Source organism: Hyla sarda, chromosome 2 (assembly GCF_029499605.1).
Source record: "Hyla sarda isolate aHylSar1 chromosome 2, aHylSar1.hap1, whole genome shotgun sequence".
Classification (NCBI taxonomy): Eukaryota; Metazoa; Chordata; class Amphibia; order Anura; family Hylidae; genus Hyla; species Hyla sarda.
This window is the reverse complement of record NC_079190.1, coordinates 303,349,924-303,373,457: the sequence shown is the minus strand read 5'-3', so window position 1 is coordinate 303,373,457 and position 23,534 is coordinate 303,349,924. Positions and strand designations below refer to the sequence as shown.

Here is a 23,534-nt window from a genome sequence, read left to right as displayed (position 1 = left end):
AAAGGCAGTTTTGAGATGATTGAATGCATCTTCCACTTGAGGAGGCCAGGACTTAGGGTTGGCGTTTTTCTTGGTTAGGGCCACGATAGGGGCCACAATAGTGGAAAAATTCGGAATAAATTGTCTGTAATAATTGGCAAACCCCAAGAAACGTTGGAGAGAATGGAGTCCGGAGGGGCGTGGCCAATCCAATACGGCTGATAGTTTGTCTGGGTCCATTTGGAGTCCCTGGCCAGAGACTAAGTATCCTAGGAAGGGAAGAGATTGACATTAAAAGAGTCATTTTTCCCTTTTGGCATATAATTGATTGTCCTGAAGTCTCTGAAGAACCATGCGGACATGCCGGCGGTGTTCTTCTAGGTTAGCAGAAAAAATCTAAATATCGTCTAGGTAGACCACAACACAGGTATATAGGAGATCACGAAAAATTTCATGTACAAAGTCTTGGAAGACGGCAGGGGCGTTGCAAAGCCCAAAGGGCAGAACCAGATATTCAAAGTGTCCATCTCTGGTGTTAAACGCGGTCTTCCACTCATCCCCCTCCCTGATGCGGATGAGATTATATGCACCTCTTAAGTCCAGCTTGGTAAAGATGTAGGCGCCTCGTAGGCGGTCAAAGAGTTCCGAGATAAGAGGTAGGGGATAGCGGTTTTTTACAGTGATTTTATTAAGTCCGCGGTAATCAATGCAAGGACGTAAGGAGCCGTCTTTTTTGGAAACAAAGAAAAATCCAGCTCCGGCAGGGGAGGAAGACTTGCGGATAAACCCCTTTTTTAAATTCTCTTGGATGTACTCCGACATGGCTTGTGTTTCAGGAGCAGACAGAGGATAGATTCTGCCCCGGGGTGGAGTAGTACCAGGGAGGAGGTCAATAGGACAGTCATAAGGCCTGTGAGGAGGCAAAGTCTCTGCTTGTTTTTTGCAAAAAACATCAGCATAGTCCAGATAGGCCTTGGGGAGACCAGGTATCGGAGGAGCCACAGGGTCTTGACTGACAGTACTGGGAGCAGGCTTAAGACAGTTCTTGTGGCAAGTAGTACCCCAGTTCTTGATCTCCCCGGTGGTCCAATCAAGGGTTGGGGAATGGCGTTGAAGCCACGGTAGTTCAAGAAGAATTTCTGAAATGCAGTTAGAGAGGACCAGAGATTCAATCTTTTCGTGATGGGGTCCAATGCACATTAGGAGGGGTTCCGTGCGGTAACGCACAGTACAGTCCAATCTTTCATTATTCACAGAGGCGATGTAGAGGGGTCTGGCGAGACTGGTCACCGGGATGTTGAACCTGTTGATGAAGGAGGCCAAAATAAAATTTCCTGCAGATCCGGAATCCAAGAAGGCCACAGCTGAGAAGGTAGAAGAAGAAATCCGCACAGGCACAGTAAGACGTGGAGAAGCAGAGTTCACATCAAGAGCTGTCTCACCTTTGTGCGGAGTCGGAGTGCGTCTTTCCTGACGTGGAGGTCGGATAGGACAATCCTTCAAGAAATGTTCGGTACTGGCACAGTACAGGCAAAGGTTCTCCATGCGGCGTCGTGTCCTCTCTTGAGGTGTCAAGCGAGACCGGTCAACTTGCATAGCCTCCACGGCAGAAGGCACAGGAAAGGATTGCAGTGGAACAGATGAGAGAGGAGCCGGGGAGAGAAACCGCCTTGTGCGAACAAAGTCCATATCCTGGCGGAGCTCCTGGCGCCTTTCGGAAAAACGCATGTCAATGCGGGTGGCAAGATGAATAAGTTCATGCAGGTTAGCAGGGATTTTTTAAAGGTCGCGCAGAGGGCCTCGTTATTCCAGGACAATTCGGAGGCGAGAGTACGGAATTGGATGGCGTACTCGCCAACAGAAGAATTACCCTGGACCAGGTTCAGCAGGGCAGTCTCGGCAGAAGAGGCTAGGGCAGGTTCCTCGAAGACACTTCGAATCTACGTGAAGAAAGAGTGTACAGAGGCAGTGACAGGATCATTGCGGTCCCAGAGTGGTGTGGCCCATGACAGGGCTTTCCCAGACAGAAGGCTGACTACGAAAGCCACCTTTGACCTTTCAGTTGGAAATTGGTCCAACATCATCTCCAAATGCAGGGAACATTGTGAAAGAAAACCACGACAAAATTTAGAGTCCCCATCAAATTTGTCCGGCAATGATAAACGGAGGCTGGATGCGGCCACTCGCTGTGGAGGAGGTGCAGGAGCTGGCGGAGGAGATGGTTGCTGAAGCTGTGGTAGAAGCTGCTGTAGCATCACGGTCAGTTGAGACAGCTGGTGGCCTTGTTGCGCTATCTGTTGCGACTGCTAGGCGACCACCGTGGTGAGGTCAGCGACAACTGGCAGCGGGACCTCAGCGGGATCCATACCGGATCTACTGTCACGATTCGGCTGGCTGGAGGTGGATCCTCTGTGCCAGAGAGGGATTGGCGTGGACCGTGTCGGTGGACCGGTTCTAAGTTGCTACTGGTTTTCACCAGAGCCCGCCGCAAAGCGGGATGGTCTTGCAGCAGTGGTAGCAACCAGGTCGTATCCACCGGCAAAGGCTCAACCGCTCTGACTGCTGAGATAAGCGGGGTACAAGGGAGTACACAAGAGCAAGGTAGGACGTAGCAGAAGGTCAGGGCAGGCAGCAAGGATCGTAGTCAGGGGCAACGGCAGGAGGTCTGGAACACAGGCTAGGAACACACAAGGAAACGCTTTCACTGTTACAATGGCAATAAGATCCGGCAAGGGAGTGCAGGGGAAGTGAGGTATAAATAGGGAAGTGCACAGGTGAAGGTACTGATTAAAACCCATGCGCCAATCAGTGGCGCACCAGCCCTTTAAATCGCAAAGACCCGGCGCGCGCGCGCCCTAGGGAGCGGGGCCGCGCGCGCCGGGACAGCACAGACGGGGAACGAGTCTGGTAAGCGGGTCGGGATGCGCATCAGGCTGTCACCTATGGTTTAGCACGCATTTATCATATTGCACTGGAGTATAAGTAGTTTCTCAGGATAAACTCCATATAAAGTGAAAAAACTGTGTATAAAAACACACAAGATATATACACAAAGAATTCCAACGGGAGGTATGGTCCAGGTTTATCTTCTATTCTGTTCTCACTATCGGTCAGAGCTGAGGTTTTTTTGTTACATGACATAAATTCCTTTTATGTATCAATGTTCTCATTTATGCCACTGTTCACATGTAACTCTGTTTATTTACTGTATCTGACTACATTTATTCTGGGGATAAAGGAATTTATGTCATGTAAAGAACAGAAGATACACCTGGACCATACCTCCCGTTGGTATATTTTGTGTGTATATTTTGTGTGTTTTTATACACTGTTTTTGCACTTTATATGGAGTTTATCCTGAGAGACTACTTATACTCAAGTGCAATAAGATAAATGTGTGCTAATCCATAGGTGGCAGCCTGTATATTTTGTAGTGTAAGTCGATATTTTATTGGAACGTAATAAAAGGTATATGTTACTGTATGGAAGGTCCCTATTCAAATCAGCGTCTATATTATTAATGTACTGGGGGACCCATCATTTTAACCTGAAAAGTGTTAATTCCTACCTGCCAATCTAGCTAACAACCTACCTACCTGGTTTCCTTCTTCCCTGACTATCTAACTACCTGGCTACCTACATAGCAAGCTGGCTACCTGCCTACCTACCTGGCTATCTAGCAACCTGAATATCTACCTACCTAACTATCCATCTACCTAACTACCTGGCTACCTACCAAGCTATCTACCTACCTAGCAACCTAACTACATGGCTACCTAGCTAGCTAACAACCTACCTAGCTAATTGCCTACCTGCAACAGGAAATTGCCTACCTGGCTACCTAGCTAGCTACCCACCTATGTTGCTAATAACCAACCTTGCTACCTACCTAGCTATCTACCTAGCAACCTAACTACCTACCTGTATGGCTATCTACTTAGCTAGCTAACAATCTACCTAGACACTTAACAAGCTATCTAGCTAATAACCAACCTAGCTATGAACATACCTAGCTACTGACATAGTTGCAACCTACCCATGTAGCTAGCTAGCTACTTACCTGCCTACCTACCTACCTATCTAGCTAGCTAACAACCTACCTACTTTCAGACGTATTTATCTAATGAGGGGGTCTATGGTGGGGGATAGGCCTACTTAATGGGGTACCTACTATTCATTATTATGAGAGGGCAGTGCACTGGAAAAATGCAGAGTCAAACATGTTTTTCCTGCAGATGCTAAAGAGACGGTTTTTACCTGGAAGAAGTTGACATGTCAGTCTCATCCAGATGCACAAGAAAAGGAAAGAGGACATCGCTGATCAGAAATGATGTTACCTGTGAGTCCCTAGATGTAACTATAATCCCCTATATGGTATACAGATCCTTTGTACAGCTGGTATCTACCTTTATACGATCCTGGATACAATTACTTATATGGTATACAGGTCCTGCAACAAAGTCCAAGACCACAGCACCAAAAATTATAAACTGATACGTGCAAAAGAACTGTAGTATATTGGTTCCCCAAAAGTTTTTTTTGGGGGACCAATAAATAATAGCTCTTTTTTTCCAATTTTGGTGCTGTGGTCTTGGACTTTCTTGCATGTTTGGTATCCGGATTGGCTATCTGGATGACTACGGGGACAATGGATTTATCTAGTGCTGTCTTATCTGTTTATGTATGTGTGCATGCAAGCAAGAGTGTATTTATATATACGCATGCGTGCGGCGTGAGTTTGTGCTTTAGGGTGCACACCCTAATGCAATAGGCTGCGCACGCCTATGCTTGTAGTTCATAGACTACAGAACAGTGTGCAATATCAAGCAGCTTCTTCTAAGGCCAACAGGATACCGTCATGCATCAAAACAGGCATGGACTTGCGGGACAGCGACATAATACCACCGCTTTATAAATCACTGGTATGACCTGGAATATGCTCTTCAATTTTGGGCACTGGTTCATAAAAAGGTACGTTATGGAGCTGGACAGGGTACAGAGACATGCAACTAAACTAATAAGGGGGATGGAACATCTTAGCTTAAAGTTTAAAAGAATTACATTTATTTAGTCTTCAGAAGAAATGGGAGGATATGATTAACTTATTTAAATATATATATATATATATAGCCCATACTAAAAATATGGAGAAAAAGAGAAAAACTTTTACAGGTAAAACCCCCTCAAAAGACAAGGGGCACTGCCTCTATTTGGAGAAAAAAAGGTTTAGTCTCCAGGAGCAACAGTCGTTCTTTACCATAAGAACTGTGAATGTATTAAACAGTCTGCCTCAGGAACTGGGCACAGCAGGAAAAGCGGAGGGCTTCAAAACAGGGTTAGATACATTCCTAGAACAAAATAACATTAATGCAAATGCAGAAACATGGCATCCCCTCCCCTTCATCCTTCCAAACCCCTTTCCTTCACCTCCTTAGTTGAAATTGATGGACATATGTCTTTTTTCAAAGGTACCAACTGTCTAACTATGTCCAAGCAGTCCTAGTGCCCACACATTTTGGCAGTGCCCACTGCAGATGAAATATCTGCCCAGAATACCTCTGGGCAAAGATTCTGAACTGTGAGTGTACCCTAAAGGTCTCCAGTTTGTTTACTTGGAGAGATATTATGAGAGCCTGGAACAGTGTCATACTTAAGAAAACCCAGTAGTAAGCTCAATGGCATCAGAAGCAATAACTGCATGTATGTGAGCTATGGGGGACATTTATCAAAAAAGTTAAAGTTCGCCAGTTGCCCATAGCAACTTTAAAAATAAAAGAAGTAATCTGATTGGTTGCTATAGGCAACTGCACCACTCTTCCTCTGCACAGGTTTTGATTAATCTCTGTGAATTCAAGTAGAAAAAACAGACATAGTCGCACATCCACAATTTGTAATTTGATCTACTTGCTTCTCAGCATAATTTCAAAAACTAACAGGTAGTTAGTATATTTTTTGATCAAAAAGTACAAGCCCACTCGCCACGTTAAGGTCATCAATTTAGAGTGGGTCCCGAACATTCTTAGCATAAAATGGCGTAGCACTGGGCCGTGACCACCACCAACGCAATATCAGTGCCCACAGGGGGAACGACCCACTGGCAGAGCAGCCCCAATGCCACTCAGACCCATCTCAGGGCCGCGCCTCCCCATAGACATGGCGCCACGGCAGCAACAGACACCGCACAGCACTATACCAGTGTGAACAAGGTGTAAAAGCTCGCTTACCATGTGCTCCCAGTCAGACTGGGAGGCTGCCAGAAAGGAAGGGGCCCTATGCAGCTTTCTGCTAATAGGGGGAGGGGTAGAGTGCAGACCAAGTAAAAACAACAAAAAAAAGGAGGGGATAGAAAACACAATGTCAATTCAAGTAGAAAAAACAGACATGGTCCCACATCCACAATTTGCATTTTGATCTAATTGCTTCTCAGCATAAATTCAAAAACTAACTGGTTGTTAGTATAAATTTTGATCAAAAAGTACAAGCCCACTCGCCACATCAAGGCCACCTATTTAGAGTCGCCGCCCAGTGCTACGCCATTTTATGCTAGGGACGTTAGGGACCCACTCTAAATAGGTGGCCTTGACGTGGCGACTGGGCTTGTACTTTTTGATCAAAATGTATATATATATATATATATATATATATATATATGAATTTATGCTGAGAAGCAAGTAGATCAAAATACAAATTGTGGATTTGCAGCCATGTCTGTTTTCTCTACTTGAATTCACATTGTGTCTTCTATCCCCTTCTATTTATTTATTTTTTCCTTGGTTTGCCCTCTGCCCCACCCCCTCAGCCCAACCCTATATAAATGAGCAGGAAGCTGCTCAGGGCCCTTTTCTTTTCTGGCAGCCTCCCAGTCTGACTGGGAGCACATGGTTGGTGAGCTTTTACACCTTGTTCTCACTGGTGTAGTGCTGTGCGTCATCCATTGCTGCCCCAGCACCGTGTCTGTGGGGAGGCGCAGCCCTAGGACTGGTTTGAGTGGCATTGGGGCTGCTCTGCCAGTGGGTCGTTCCACCTGTGGCCACTGGTGTTGCGGCGGTGGTGGTCGCCGCCCAGTGTTACGCCATTTTATGCTAGGGATGTTAGGGACCCACTCTAAATAGGTGGCCTTGACGTAGCGAGTGGGCTTGTACTTTTTGATCAAAATGTATACTAACTACCTGCTAGTTTTTTAATTTATGCTGAGAATCAAGTAGTTTGAAATACAAATTGTGAATGTGCGACCATGTCTGTTTTCTCAACTTGAATTCACAATTTTGATAAATCTCTCCCTATGTGTTGTGTTAGGGTGCATTCACACCAACATTTCTTCATACACCTTCAAAAATGGCCACTGCCGTATCCCATTAATTTAAGTAAGCCGACTGGAGTCGAATAGTCGGCTCATTTTTGCACCATACCCGGTTTTGTTGTCAGACTGAAAACCGTAGTATGCTTGACTTCAGCAAGTTCAGCAATAAGACTAATGCAGGGCAAAAATGAGCCAACTGGAGTCACTGTCTGACTCCAGTTAGCTCATTTAAATGAATGAGATGCAGAGCGGGTACATTAAAACTAAAAGAGACAGACCTTATAACCTATTTACTAACAGCAGCTAAGTTGCTCATGCCTCTTGGCTGGTACACTCTATTAAAGCCACCTAGCTTTGAGGACTGGAACTCTAGCATTGAACAGATTGCATGCTTTGGGAATCTGGAGCAATAATACGTATAAAAATTTAGCTTCAGCCTGCTCTCCTCTTTCAAGTTTGACATGTTTGACTTGTTGTGGTTATCTGTCCCCATCCTACTCATGTTGCTATTTGTGGTAGTGGTGTACACTTGTTATATCTAGGGTATGCATACCCAAAACATATCATGTACATAAGTTGTTCTGCTTTTTTGAACAGATTGCATACCACGGTTTTCAGTCTGGCAACAATCTCTCCGGCTTAATGGTTGTTTATCTCACAGGAACTCATTTTCCTTCAGCCTGCTCTCCTCTTTCAAGTTTGACTTGTTGTGGTTATATGTCATGTTGCTATTTGTGGTAGTGGTGTACACTTGTTATATCTAGGGTATGCATACCCCAAAACATATCATGTACATAAGTTGTTCTGCTTTTTTTTTTTTTTTTTTTTACCTGTTGTTTACATTTTTGTTAAAACTGCATGGTTTTGTTAGAGTAATCCGTTTAGACTGTTTACTAGATGCTTATAGTGCTCTCATTACGGTTATTGAGCCCCTGAGAGCATTCCCTCCATGGTGCACAGCTGTTTCCTATTTTTCAATTTTAGGGGGTAGAATTGGAGCTGGACTGTTTGCCAGTAGTACACACATGGTCACTTCCACCCTCAATTGTCTAGTCAATCACAGCACATCACATAATCCTTACTAATATGCCATGACATAGTGCTCGTAAAAGTGCACTGAACTGGACACGCTGGCATTGTGCTAGAGGATGATTTACTGAAAACTACTATAGATGTTATGTGGAGGAAGAAGGGGTTACTGATGCACTGGCAGTAACACAGTAAGGAAGGGGTTAAACTAAGCACTGAACTCCTTCTAAGATGAGAGGGAAGTCAAGATGTGAAACTTTTAGGAAAAGCTTTGTTGTTTCTTGAGGAAGCAGACAGTCTTCAAGGTTGTAGTGACACAGCACAAGCCTTCCCTCCACCTCTTTAGCACATAGCAGTAGCTCCAAGTCTCAAGTAGCTCTAAGTCCAGTGTCTACTTTCTGGATTCCACCTTGCTGTCACTGTTCCGAGACTAGGAATTCCTCTAACTCAAGTCAATGAACACCAGACTTCAGAGAAATGAAACACCAAGCAGCCAATACTTTTGAGTAGCTTTTGGGGTATGAAGTAATTTTTGATAAATTAAGTTATATACAAATATGTTACAGATCACATAGGGTATCAATAAGAGTAAAGTCGCTTGAAATGATAGAAACCATTTAAATGTCTTACCTTAAAAAGCTGTACACCAATGCAGGAAAACATGAACTGTAGAAGTGTGGTTACCAAGACAATATTCCCAATGGTTTTTATGGCTACAAATAGACACTGGACTACATGCTGTTGAATGATGAAAAAAGGTAAATGTAAAACATAAAAAAAGAAAAAAATACAATATGCATTATGTTTGTAAGGAAGCCTAAAAAAAGTTGCCCAGCAGGATAAAAAAAGGGGTGAACCGGGTAAACAACACAGAACAGCAGTACCCACCTAACCCATTCCTTGCTGCTGCTGTTCCAACAATGTTTGGGGTTTCAGATTATCTACGTTTCCTATTCCTAACTCAACAAAAGGAAATGCTTGTTCTGCTAGTTGATAGCTGAGGCAGGTACCCCCGGCCCCATCGTAACAGCAGTAGTGGGGAATCAGTGAAGTGAGTTTTTTTTTTCTTTTATTATTTTTGCTTACTGTATTTTACATACCTTCAGACCTTTAGCCCGATTTATGGCTCGAAGAGGGCGTAAAACTCTGAGTACCCTAAGAATCTTTACTACAGAGATTGCACTTGACCTTTGATGAAATGAAAAAGAAACAGTTTAACATTTGCTCTTACAATGTTTAATCATTTTATTCTTATATAACTACTTGAAGGGGTTTTTCCCACAAAAAAAGTCTCATCCTTTATCTGCAGCATGGGGGGGGGGGGGGATCCCCCTTGTTGAATGAAGCAGCTCCATGTGCACAGATGTTCCATTCACCAATAGGAACCAGACAAAGATAGCCAAGTACAGTGTTCAGCTGCCTTCAACAGGCTCAGAAAACTAATTTAAAAGAGACTCCAATACTTTAAAAAGTATCTGCTATTTGCAGGATAAGGGATGAATGTCTAATCACTAGTGTTATGTATTGTCTGTAATGTATGTCTATTGCCACTAGATAGCTCTGTAAGCCCTCTTCTGAAATAGTACAGCAAAGTCAGTTATTTTTAATCTTTGTTGTCACATATGTAAAAAAAAAAAATACTCTTTTGTCTCAGGCATATACCAATGATGTTACATGTTATTAAATATCAATTATAATACAAGTACAAGACATAAAGACTGCGTCCAAACTGTACATAAAGCCGCCAGTGGCGTTGCTTGGGGGGGTACGCACAGCAAAGGATGACACCCTCTGGTGGAGTGACATCAGGACTGGTCCTAGCCAGTCGAGTGCAGCAGAGCATGTGCTCTAAAGAAGCAAAAACTTCAGAAACACAAGGCACAGTAAAGTGTTTGTTTCGGGGGGGGGGGGGGGAGGGGGGGTGATTAGGCGGAAATGAGGCACAGTAATGTGGGGGGGGGGGGGTTATGAGGCTGATAAGAAGTGGAGTAAGATGGGGTTTGGGAGGTTATGGATGTTTGAAATGCTGACATCAAGCACAGTATATAATATCGAGCCTAAGGCCTGAGTATTTATTTATAGAGCACAGTTTGTTATGCATTTTAGAGGTATAGTGTATAAAATAAGGAATTTCTGGGGTAGAAAGGTTTGTAAGTTTATAGGGTACAGTGTGAAGCAGTATATTATTGAGAGGGAGCAGAGTGTGGTAGTATTATATTCAGGTGCACAAAGTGCCCCTTATGTCAGCTGCTGAGTCCATACATCAGTTTCTCAACCAGGGTGCCTCTAGCTGTTGCAAAACTATAACTCCCAGCATGCCCAGACAGCCAAAACATCTGTAGGCACCCTGCTTGGAAAACACTGGCATACACTCTGAGATCACAGCCTGCCTGCTCAGACTCTCCCCATGCTGTGCACGTGATGTCAGACAGCAGGGGAGAGGAACCTGCAGGGGTCAAAGAGTGCAGGCTGTGCAGCAGAAGAACAGATGATTACTGCATGGCTCTCTGGTTACAGAAGGTAAAAAAATATGTATTGTCCCCTGGCCCTTTCCATTCCATAGTCCCCATCCCCCAACATTATGTCTGTATTTTGACATCACTGTGTGTTATCCCTGTCCTGTGACACCACTGTGTGTATTATCCCTGTTCTGTAATATCACTGTGTGCATTATCCCTGTTCTGTGACATACCTGTGTGTATTATCCCTGTATTGTGAGGTCATTGTGTGAATTATCCCTGTAATTTGACATCACTGTGTACCTCTCTGTACTGTGACATCAATGGGTGTACCATATCTGTACACTATCACTGTGTCTATTATCCCTTTATTGTGATGCCACTGTATGCATATTGACCATGTCCTGTGATGTCACTGTGCATATTTACCCTGTACTGTGATGTCTCTGAGCATCTTAACCCTATACTGTGATGTCACTCTGCTTATCAACTTAAGGACTAAGGGCGTACATGTAACTGGGCGGTGATCGGAAAGGTATGCGTGCTGAAATCATTCAGCAGGAATCCCGTGACACTGCCCAGGGGGTCCTAAGACCCCACCCCATAATCGCTCTAATTCGCTGGTTAATACTGACAAGCGAATCAGAGCTTTTCTGGGCCAATCGGGTCTCTGGTGACCCGGTGGCCCAGAAGAATACGGTGATTGGTGCTGTCTGAGACCACATCATTATCCCCTATCCTTAAAGGAGATATGCAGCATAAATGTCCCCCTGACCGAGCGCTAAGCCTATCACCGCCAGAGGCAGGACATCACTGCGGCTGGTGACACGCTGACCACAGCGTGACGTTTCGAGCCTAAGAAGCACGGAGCCCAGCAGCAGCTGAGGAACGGGACGACAATACCGGAGCAACGGGGGAACGTAGGAAGGTGAGTTAAAGTTTGTTTTTATTTGTTTTTGCAGCCCGGGCACAGGGGGACATAAAGGTTTTATGCTTCATATCTCCTTTAAGGTTGGGGATGGATGTCTTTTGCAGGCCAGCCTTGCTTGCCTAAGAATGCATTTTTACTTGTTGCCGGAGATGGTTCCATAGACTTGTTATAGAAGTCTCCTGCAGCAAAGAGAGATATGGGGAGAGAACGGCTTAGCTGCAATTCTAGTGCCTCATTCTGGCAATCGGTGGGGGACTCTCTCAGCACCCAGATCTTGACCAATTAAAGCTTTTGACGTGTCTCTATGACATGTCAAAATTTTTCTTTATATGACAGTAATCGTTAAAGGCCAGATTATATGAACATATAATTTCTGTGTCCATATTATTATGGCTGCATGTCCTAGCCCATCTGCGGGTCTGATGACCTAAATTGACACTATCGGAAAAATCCAGATATCCAGCGACTGGCAGGGAATTTGGATTTAAGAAACACAATGTGGCATCCTCCTCCATACTTTTAACTGGAGTAAGCTCTCCCCTCCTTACAGGACAATAGAAATGGAGCCACATATACCTCCTATACAAAACATAATACTTATATACTCCATAACCCTGTAATAACTAAAAATATTCCGAACACAACGATCTGTAAAGAGAGAACATATCATCAAACATAGATGAATCTATTCCCAGAATGAGACTAAGAGGCCGGGCATGAGATCTGCGCAGCTATGGAGTGATGAGAAGTGCGAGCGATACCAATCTGAAACTAAGACCTCGCGCAGATGTCACTGCGCACAAATAAGAGGTGGATTTAAGTACAAGTGCCGGCGCAGGGATAACGGCGCAGATACGTAGGATGGAGCTGATCCTACCACGCTGCTTGTATTCAAATAAACAGCTGATTGGTTAGAGGCAAAAATGAACTGATAGGCTAGTGTTGACATCAATCTTAACGATAGTTTGTGGATAGGGCGGATGGCTTGACAGCCAATCCGCTCCTAACATATCCGGTCCAGTGATGTCACTAAGGGAGGTTTTATAAACCCCTGATTTGGCGTATTTTGCTCAGTGCCCGTTGTCCTCTTGACAAAGCTGCGTTGCAGCGAAGCATGTCGAGGGGGGCTGAGTGTTGATTTTAAAACGCAGTGCCTTCTCCGTACCGCATGTGCATGTGGTGACTATTCAGATAGCATAGATAGCCAGGCAGGCATCAGTTACAGATAAAAACACTATATGGAGAAGGAGTCACTGCAATTTTAATCTGTTTGTTTTCAGTGTGAGAAATTACTCAATAATAAAGATTAACATTTTATATATGGGAAATAGGGGTTTTTGTTGATCACCTAGGTGATCTATAGGTATGCAATCAGGTGGGTGGCAGAATCAGAATAGTAGCTGAGGCAGGTAGGCAGAAGAAAACAGTCTCTTTTGTCAAAGTGTTGGTGTGCACAAGTATTGAGTATATGCATTACGTAAAACGTAACTTTTAATATTATTAAAACCCACATTTTTTTTTTAATCTAACAAAAGGAAAGGTGTGCAAAAAATACCATGTGCCACCTACAACACCAAGTATTGATGTGATGCAAAGACCTCTAAAAGGTGGAAGGAAACAATGTATGGTCCATTGTAAGAGATGGGGAGACATGCTAGCTGATACCGGGAGCTCAGACCTCTCTGGCTGCAACTCCTGCTGTCACACTCCCCTACTCTGCTGCGACCTCTGCCTGCGCCTGATGAATTTAGGCCTCTGCCACTCCTCTGTGCATGTCCTGACACTTCTCTGCCTGATATACTTATACAAATAAACAGGGAGCCTCCAAGGAGGTGGCGGACATCAGGAGGCGCTGGACACACTCGGAGGGTAAAATCAACTTTAATCACCCATCATGCAACGCGTTTCACAGATTATCTGCTTCATCAGGCATGATGCATAAATAAGTGTGTAGCTTTGGCTGGCCTTTCACATTAATTGGGCCCAAAAAATTTTTCAGGAAAAAAAATGTACACCACGTAGGTGTACCTACAGTTTACACTTGAGAGCTGGACAATACGCTCAGCTTAAAACTATATAAGGCTACAGAAACCAGGGTGTAGCTTTGGTTGGCCTTTCACAGTAATTAGGCCAAAATTTGTTTTTCAGAAAAAAAAAAAAGAAACACTACACCATGTAGGCGTACATACAGTTTAAAGAGGAGGGCTTTTAAACTACAAGAGGAGGAGGCTACAGAAACAAGGGTGCAGCTTTGCCTGGCCTTTCACAGTAACTAGGCCAAAATACATTTTTCAGGGGGGAAAAAAACAAAAAAATGTACACCACCTATGTAAGCACAGTTACACTTATGAGAGGACAATGAGCTCCACTATGTAACCTGTATTAAGACACTGTAATCAAGTGACTATGGCTTTTCGTGCTCACCCTAACTGGACCCTGTTAGCTTTACAGTTGTTGTACAACCAACTGCAGCAGCACAGAATCGCTGTGTAGTAGAGCATGGTACAGTATTATTAGGCACTAATAGCAGGTGACAATGGCTTTTACTGTTCTGCCTAACGTGCCCTTTTCAGCTTTAGAGTTGCTGAACACCCTACTGCAGTAGTGGAGTCACTGGCCCTCATTTACTATTGCAAACCCATTGTTGGGTTGTGCGCCAGAAATTCTGTCTGCGCCAGATTTTGCGCCAGAATTGGAAAAAACCCCAACTAACTCTCCATTTTGCGTAGAAAACCCCCAAAAGGGGCGTGGCTGTGGTGAAATGGGGGAGTGGTCACCGAAAAGGGGCATGTTCCCGACATTTTCACAAAAAACCAACATATTTACTAAGGTTTCCACATAAAATGTGGTGGATTTGAGCTGAGGAAAACCCTACAGATCAGAGCATGTGTAAAAAAGCAAAATGTAGGGAAACCTTAGTAAATACTGTGGAAAATAAATTGTAGGGAATTAAAACCCACAAAGAAACCTACACTCCACTCTTAAATAACCGTAAGGAGCGACACAATAGAGATAAGGTGTAATTTTTACAGAAAATTGCACTGTGTAAAAAACGGAAGCCCACAAAAGTTACAAAATGGAGTCTTTTTTTTTTCAATTTCACCCCACAAATATATATTTTTTGGTTTTGCGGTAGATTTTGTTATTGAATGATTGATGTCATTACAAAGTACAATTGGTGGCGCAAAAAACAAGCCTTTATATGGGTCTGTAGGTGCAAAATTGAAAGTGTTATGATTTTTAGAAGGGAAGGAGAAAATAACGAAAGTGCAAAAAACGAAAATTGGCCTGGTCCTTAAAGGGGTATTCCAGGATTTTTTTTTATTTGACTATGCTACAGGGGCTGTACAGCTAGTGTAGTTCATAATATAGTGTATGTATCTGTGTGTGACGGTTTTCTCACAATTCTTATGTGATTTTCAGCAAAATATTTATTTTTAACAGCATACAAAATTACTTTTGTCTCCGATTTTTCCCAGGATGCAATGCGGCCGAGACCTGACACCACTAGTCAGCTGATGACAGGGAGCCTGTCTGTTTCAATGGGTGGAGGGATCGCTTGGTGGGAGAGAGATCAATCTGAATTTAATCGACAGCTGTAGGCACCCTGATTGAAAACAACAGGTCTTTTGAATGGATGCAGCTCATTTATGTTTCAAGGGGTGGGGTGGCTGATATGTGGGAGGGAGGAAAATGGAATTCTGGGACTTGTAGGCAAAGAAGAAAACTCAAAAAGGAAATACCAGTTCACAAAAAGCTAGCCACAGTGTTATGGTAATCTCACAACAAAGCCATTTAGCACCAAGACAAGTGCAGATCCTTCCTAAGCATGTCCATTACTGTCTGGCAGGTACGTACTAAAATCATCTAATGGTGATTAACCCCATTAAGGTCACAATAGGCTTCGTCCTTAACCCCTTAAGGACCGGGGTTTTTTCCGTTTTTGCATTTTCGTTTTTTGCTCCTTGCCTTTAAAAAATCATAACTCTTTCAATTTTGCACCTAAAAATCCATATGATGGCTTATTTTTTGCGCCACCAATTCTACTTTGTAATGACGTCAGTCATTTTGCCCAAAAATCTACGGTGAAACGGAAAAAAAAATCATTGTGCGACAAAATTGAAAAAAAAACGCAGTTTTGTAACTTTTGGGGGCTTCCGTTTCTATGTAGTACATTTTTCGGTAAAAAATGACACCTTATCTTTATTCTGTAGGTCCATACGATTAAAATGATACCCTACTTATATAGGTTTGATTTTGTCGGACTTCTGGAAAAAATCATAACTACATGCAGGAAAATTAATACGTTTAAAATTGTCATCTTCTGACCCCTATAACTTTTTTTATTTTTCCGTGTATTTGGCGGTATGAGGGCTCATTTTTTGCGCCGTGATCTGAAGTTTTTAACGGTACCATTTTTGCATTGATAGGACTTATTGATCGCTTTTTATTCATTTTTAAATGATATAAAAAGTGACCAAAAATGCACTATTTTGGACTTTGGAATTTTTTTGCGCGCACGCCATTGACCGAGCGGTTTAATTAATGATATATTTTTATAATTTGGACATTTCCGCACGCGGTGATACCACATATGTTTATTTTTATTTACACTGTGTTTTTTTTTTTTTTATTGGAAAAGGGGGATGATTTAAACTTTTAATAGGGGAGGAGTTAAATGATCTTTATTCACTTTTTTTTTTTGCAGTGTTATAGGTCCCATAGGGACCTATAACACTGCACACACTGATCTTCTATGCTGATCACTGGTTTCTCATAAGAAACCAGTGATCAACGATTCTGCCGCATGACTGCTCAGGCCTGGATCTAAGGCACTGAGCAGTCATTCGGCGATCAGACAGCGAGGAGGCAGGTAGGGGCCCTCCCGCTGTCCTGTCAGCTGTTCGGGATGCCGCGATTAGCCGCGGCTATCCCGAACAGCCCGACTGAGCTAGCCGGCCACTTTCGGTTTCACTTTTAGCTGCGCGGCTCAGCTCTGAGCGCGCGGCTAAAGGGTTAATAGCGCGCGGCGCCGCGTTCGGCGCTGCGCGCTATTAGAGGCGGGTCCCGGCTTCACTATAACGCCGGGCCCGCAGCGATATGACGCGGGGTTACTGTGTAACCCCGCGTTATATCAGGAGAGCAGGACCAAGGGCGTACCTGTACGCCCTTGGTCCTTAAGAGGTTAAAGCATACCCGTCAGATCCAACAAAAAAAAACATTTTTTTATATATCACTCAGTACCTAATCCTGACCATGTACATCTAATTTATGTGTCTAGCGCCTTTATTTTTTTTAATTTTTTATTACACATTTAATTAAGCTCACTAGTCTGAATTCCTCTCAAAGGGAGGGGGTGTTGCTTAACTGTGCAGGTCTCCGCCCCCTCCTTCAGTATGCTGCCTGCTCACATATCCCCTAGCATTAGCAAAACTACAACTCCCAGCTTGTCCTCACTGACAGTAGTGGGACACAAGCTGACAGTGGGAGGATCTTTCCTCCAGCTGTGAGCCCTGCGCTCACAGCTGTCAATCAAGGAAGTGTGTCCATGATGTAGGTGATGATGCATGGACACAGCAGGACTAGTATGTGTCAAAGCTGGCAGGGGGGGCAGTTGTTTGACTGGCTTTTTCAGTATGAAATACTGAAAATTTTCTAATGAAAGCAATTGCAAAACCTATTGGTTTTGCATGCTTTACAACATATCAAAAGTTTTTGTATCTGACAGTGCCCATTTAACCCCTTAAGGACCCTTGACGTACACGTACGTCATGACACCGTGGTACATAAGGACCCATGACGTACGCGTACGTCATGAAGCATTCCGGTCCCCGCCGGGCGGGGATCGGACCGGGATGCTTGCTGAAATCATTCAGCAGGCATCCCGTGCAAACGCCCAGGGGGGGTCATTAGACCCCCCCCCCCCCCCATGTCGGCGATCGCGGCAAATCGCAAGTGAATTCACACTTGCGATTTGCGCGATTCCGGGTCATTTTGGGTCTATGGTGACCCGGTATATAAGGGGATCGCGGTTGTCTAAGACACCCACAATCCCCCTGAAGGGATAGGAGTGAGGTGGCAGGGGTGCCACCCCTCCTATCCCTGCTATTGGTGGTCTAGACGCGACCACTAATAGCAGATGGGGGCCGGGGGGGGTTAACTTTCGTTTTCCCCGTCCTGCCCACCCACAATAGGCGGGGCAGAACAGGGAAATGACAGGGACCATCGCCGAAGATCCACTTACCGATCCGGGCGGGCGTCGGAGGCAGCGGGCGACGGAAATCGGCGGGCAGCGATGACGTGCGGCTGAATCCGACGGAAGCCGGTGAGTTGCCTAGCAACATCTGGAGGGTACAGTTTGAGACCATTATACAGTGGTCTCTAACTGTAGCCCTCCAGATGTGGCAAAACTACAACTCCCAGCATGCCCAGACAGCTGTTTGGGCATGCTGGAATATGTAGTTTTGCAACAGCTGGAGGGCTACAGTTAGAGACCACTATACAGTGATTTCTAAACTGTATTCCTCCAGATCTTGCAAAACTGCAACTCCTAGCATGCCCAAACAGCTGTTTGCTGTCTGGGCATGCTGGGATTTGTAGTTTTGCAACACTTTGCAGTATTCTCTAAAACTGTAGCCCTCCAGATGTTGCAAAACTGCAAATCCCAGCATGCCCAAGCAGCTGATTCGGGATGCTGAGAGTTGTAGTTGTGTACCTCCAGCTATTGCATAACTACATCTCCCAGCATGCCCTTCGGCGATCAGTACATGCTGGGAGTTGTAGTTTTGCAACAGCTGGAGGCACACTGGTTGGAAAATACTGAGTTAGGTAACAGAACCTAACTGAAGGTTTTCCAACCAGTGTGCCTCCAGCTGTTGCAAAAGTACAACTCCCAGCATGCACGGTCTGTCAGTACATGCTGGGAGTTGTAGTTTTGAAACAGCTGGAGGTTTGCCCCCCCCAGGTGAACGTACAGGGTACATTCACACAGGCAGGTTTACAGTAAGTTTCCTGCTTCAAGTTTGGGCTGCGGCAAATTTGTCGCCGCAGCACAAACTCCTAGTGGGAAACTCACCGTAACACGCCAGTGCGAATGTACCCTAAAAACACTACACTACCACATAATAAAGGGTAAAACACTACATATACACCCCCGTACACTGTCCCCCCAATAAAAATTTTAAACGTATTGTATGGCAGTGTTTTCAAAACGGAGCCTCCAGCTGTTGCAAAACAACAACTCCCAGCATTTCCGGACAGCCACTGAGTGTCCAGGCATGCTGGGAATTTAGCAACAGCTGGAGGCACTCTGTTTGGGAATCACTGGAGTAGAATACCCCTATGTCCACCCCTATGCAATCCCTAATTTAGTCCTCAAATGCGCATGGCGCTCTCTCACTTCAGAGCCCTGTCGTATTTCAAGGAAACAGTTTAGGGCCACATATGGGGTATTTCCGTACTCGGGAGAAATTGCACTACAAATTTTGGGGGGCTTTTTCTCCTTTTACCCCTTATGAAAAGGAAAAGTTGGGGGCTACACCAGCTTGTTAATGTAAAAAAATAAAACATTTTACACTAACATGCTGGTGTTGCCCCATACTTTTTATTTTTTTTATTTTTATTTATACCCCATATGTGGGTGTAAAATGCTCTGCGGGCGCACAACAATGCTCAGGAGTGAGAGCACACCATGTACATTTAAGGCCTCAATTGGTGATTTGCACAGGGGTGGCTGATTTTACAGCGGTTCTGACATAAACGCAAAAAAAGAAATACCCACATGTGACCCCATTTTGGAAACTACACCCCTCATGTAATGTAATAAGGGGTACAGTGAGAATTTACACCCCACAGGTGTCTGACAGATTTTTGGAACAGTGGTCCGTGAAAATGAAAAATTTTATTTTTCGTTTGCACAGCCCACTGTTCCAAAGATCTGTCAAACACCAGTGGGGTGTAAATACTCACTGCACCCCTTATTAAATTCTGTGAGGGGTGTAGTTTCCAAAATGGGGTCACATGTGGGGGGGGGTCCACTGTTCTGGCACCACGGGGGGCTTTGTAAACGCACATGGCCCCTGACTTCCATTCCAAACAATTTTTTTTCCCAAAAGCTCAATGGCGCTCCTTCTCTTCTGAGCATTGTAGTGCGCCAGCAGAGCACTTGACGTCCACACATGGGGTATTTCCATACTTAAATTTTAGGGAAAACTAGCATTTTAGTGAAAAAAATAAAAATAAATCATTTACACATCCAAATTTAACGAAAAGTCGTCAAACACCTGTGGGGTGTTAAGGCTAACTGGACCCCTTGTTACGTGCTTTGAGGGGTGTAGTTTCCAAAATAGTATGCCATGTGTTTTTTTTTTTTTTTTTGCTGTTCTGGCATCATAGGGGCTTCCTAAATGTGACATGCCCCCCAAAAACCATTTCAGAAATACTCACTCTCCAAAATCCCACTGTCGCTCCTTCCCTTCTGAACCCTCTACTGCGCCCGCTTGTGGGTTACACATTTTAGGAAGATTTCTTGCCTCTTACCCCTTGTAAAAATTCAATAACTGGGTCTACAAGAACATGCCAGTGTAAAAAATGAAGATTTAGAATTTTCTCCTTCAATTTGCTGCTATTCCTGTGAAACACCTAAAGGGTTAACAAACCTTTTGAATGTCATTTTGAATACTTTGAGGGGTGCAGTTTTTATAATGGGGTCATTGGTGGGGTATTTCCAATATGAATATTGAAAATTTTAGTAAAAAATTGGAAAGTTGCTGCTATACTTTGAAGCCCTCTGATGTCTTCCAAAAGTAAAAACATGTCAACTTCATGATGCAAACATAAAGTAGACATATTGTATATGTGAATCAATATATAATTTATTTGAAATATTCATTTTCCTTATAAGCAGAGAGCTTCAAAGTTAAAAAAAATGCTAAATTTTGTATTTTTTCATCAAATTTTGGAATTTTTCACCAAGAAATGATGCAAGTATCGACAAAATTTTACCCCTAACATAAAGTAGAATATGTCACGAAAAAACTATCTCGGAATCAGAATGAAAGGTAAAAGCATCCCAGAGTTATTAATGTTTAAAGTGACAGTGGTCAGATGTGCATAAAATGGCCGGGTCCTACAGTGAAAATTGGCTGGGTCCTTAAGGGGTTAAACGCACAAGTTTGCTGAGTTTTCTCTGTGCTGCATAGCTAAGGGGCATGGCCAGTAACTTGGAGCTCATAAATTGCACCTAATTGCAACTGACCCTTTGCAAGAAGAGACAGTAACTGGCAGCAGCTACTGCATTTAATTGGGGATAGAGGGGGGATTTAATATTCAATCTATATAGAGTAATTTTAAGTGTATTTTCTTGCGCAAAATCTTGCGCAGTGATATTTTCTGCGTTCTTTTTGTGCGTCTTTTTTGGTGGAACTTTTTCTAAAGATGTCACCCTTCGGGTGTACCATAGAGCCATTTTTCCCGTAGACATCGATTTACTAACTGCGTTTTTTTTTTTTTTAGACGCACAAAAAGAACGCAAGTCTCATTTTTTTGCACAAAAATACACCACCTCGGAGGACACGTACCAAAGTGTGTATTTTCACACAGTAAGGACTGCAACTCCCATAATGGACAGACTCCGCCCATGATGGGAGTTGTAGTCCAGGAGCTGAGGTGCAGATCGCAGCAGGTCATTATCCAGAGACCCGCTGCGATCCGCATTTATTAACTGTAAAAGCCGGCGGGACATGCAGCTACACTGCGCTGACACGACTTCCCCGCCGCCGGGAGAGGAGAGCTCTGATTGGTCAATAGCTATCCACCAATCAGAGCTCCCCTCTCCAGGAGGGGATTATGAAGTATGATAGTGTGCTGTATATAGAAGCCGGTGGCAGCGCGATGTAGCCGCATGTACCACCGGCTTTTTAATTTAAATGCGGATCGCAGCAGATCATTCTGGAGATCTGCTGCGATCCGCATTACATCAGTGGCCCCCTAATTTAACCCGTTCTCGCAGAATGACATATATAAATGTCATGATGTGCAGGTAGTTTGCGCATCATGACATTTATATATGTCATGCAGTTAACCCGGCGATGCGTGGCATTGCACAGGTTAACTGGCAGAAGCCCCGCTGTTATCAGCGGGGGACAACTTCTGCAAGCCCCCACAGGACCATCTGTGGATGGTCCTGGTCAGCGATCATTGTGGTCGGTCTCTGTGGACCAATCACAGTGATCGCTGACTGTGGGGGGTTAAAGTTCAGATCCCCCGCTCTTCCCGCCCCTTGAAGTCAGGGGAAGAGGATCTCGGGAGCTGCGGGGGGCCGCGGCACATACCTGCTGTGGGACCGGCGGGGACGGCAAGGACCGGGGACCGTCTAGAAGGCAGCTGTGGCAGGTAAGTGGAAGCAGCAGTGAAGATCACGGTAGAGTGATATTCACTGCTGCTTCTAGGAGTTTCAAAACTAAAACTCCCAGCATGCCCAGACAGCCTTTGGCTGCCTGGGCATGCTGGGAGTTGTAGCTTTGCAACATATAGAGGGCCGCAGTTTGGACACCACTGTGCAGTGGTCTCCAATCTGTGCTCTTCCAGATGTTGCAAAACTACAACTCACAGCATGCCAAGACAGTCCAGGCATGCTGGGAGAAGTAGTTCTGTAACATCTGGCCCTTCAGATGTTGCCGAACTACAACTTCAGGTGAACTGCATGCCAGCACACCCATTGCGATTCACGGTGGAACGCATATTCACGTCATTTCCGGTTGGGACCGGAAATGACATATCGTATTATGTGCAAGCTTACACAGGTAATCTTCTTTTAAGTATATTAAATATAATTCAGAACTGGTCCTAAGTTACCGGGCTATTCCAATATAGGTGATAGATATACCTCATATTAGTTCCGGTCCCTAGACAGGAGGATAAAAGGACAAGAATTATTGCAACATATGATGACAGATCATCTACTGTGTATGACATTTTATCTAAACACTGGGACATCCTTCGGGCTGACCCTCACATTTGTGAATTTGTTGCTGACCGTCCCCTCATCACATTCCGGAAAGGAAGGAGTTTAAAAGACAGGTTGGTTCACAGCCACTACTCCAGACCCAAATCACGAGGGACTTGGCCTCAACATACAACTGTTGGGAATTTTCCCTGTGGTACATGTTCTTTCTGTCCACAAATGAGACGCACAAACACATGGAAAAGTTCATCTACAGGCGAAACCTTCTATTCCAGAGAGTTAACCAATTGTAAAACCGAGGGCCTGATTTATCTCTGTCAATGCCCCTGCCCCCTTGATTATGTGGGGAAAACCATAAGGGAGGCAAGAAGGAGAATTGGTGAACATATGGGTGATATAAGACATAATCGGAACACCCCTATTGCACGGCATATACACGACAAACATGCAGGGGATGAGAAGGTTTTATGTTTAACCATAATTGAGGTTGTACGTCCGCCAATAAGGGGAGGAGACTTTGACAAATTACTTCTGCAGAGGGAACTCCGATGGATTTATAGGATAAGATCATTTTCACCCCATGGCCTAAATGAGGCACTATCCTTCGGATGTTTCATATAAATCCACTGTCTAGTTAATTACTGTCCATACCTCTGAACGGCATACCCTACAAATACTAAATCTCAGATTTACCCCAACTATGAAGGAAACCTGCCCATTTGGCACGAGATAGTGCCAGTTTTAATTTACCTTTTTGTATCTGGATGCAAGCAAAATTGCTGACACATTTTTTCATATATATAGGTACTATTGAAGGAAAGCACACCTGACACCTAGGATTTAGGGTAAAAGTACTAAAAACCTTGTCACGAT

The 23,534-nt window shown here is 44.2% G+C and overlaps 1 protein-coding gene across 2 annotated transcripts in view; it reads right to left on the bottom strand.

The window, feature by feature from the left end:
- CACNA1S (calcium voltage-gated channel subunit alpha1 S) overlaps positions 1–23,534 on the bottom strand; it is a 727,186-nt gene that overhangs the window by 361,155 nt on the left and 342,497 nt on the right. For both annotated transcript variants that reach the window (XM_056557608.1, XM_056557607.1), the window contains 2 exons: positions 9,409–9,496; positions 8,939–9,046 (listed from right to left, as the gene is read on the bottom strand). In XM_056557608.1, the coding sequence (XP_056413583.1) occupies positions 8,939–9,046; positions 9,409–9,496 (196 nt within the window). The remainder of the gene's footprint in view (positions 1–8,938; positions 9,047–9,408; positions 9,497–23,534) is intronic.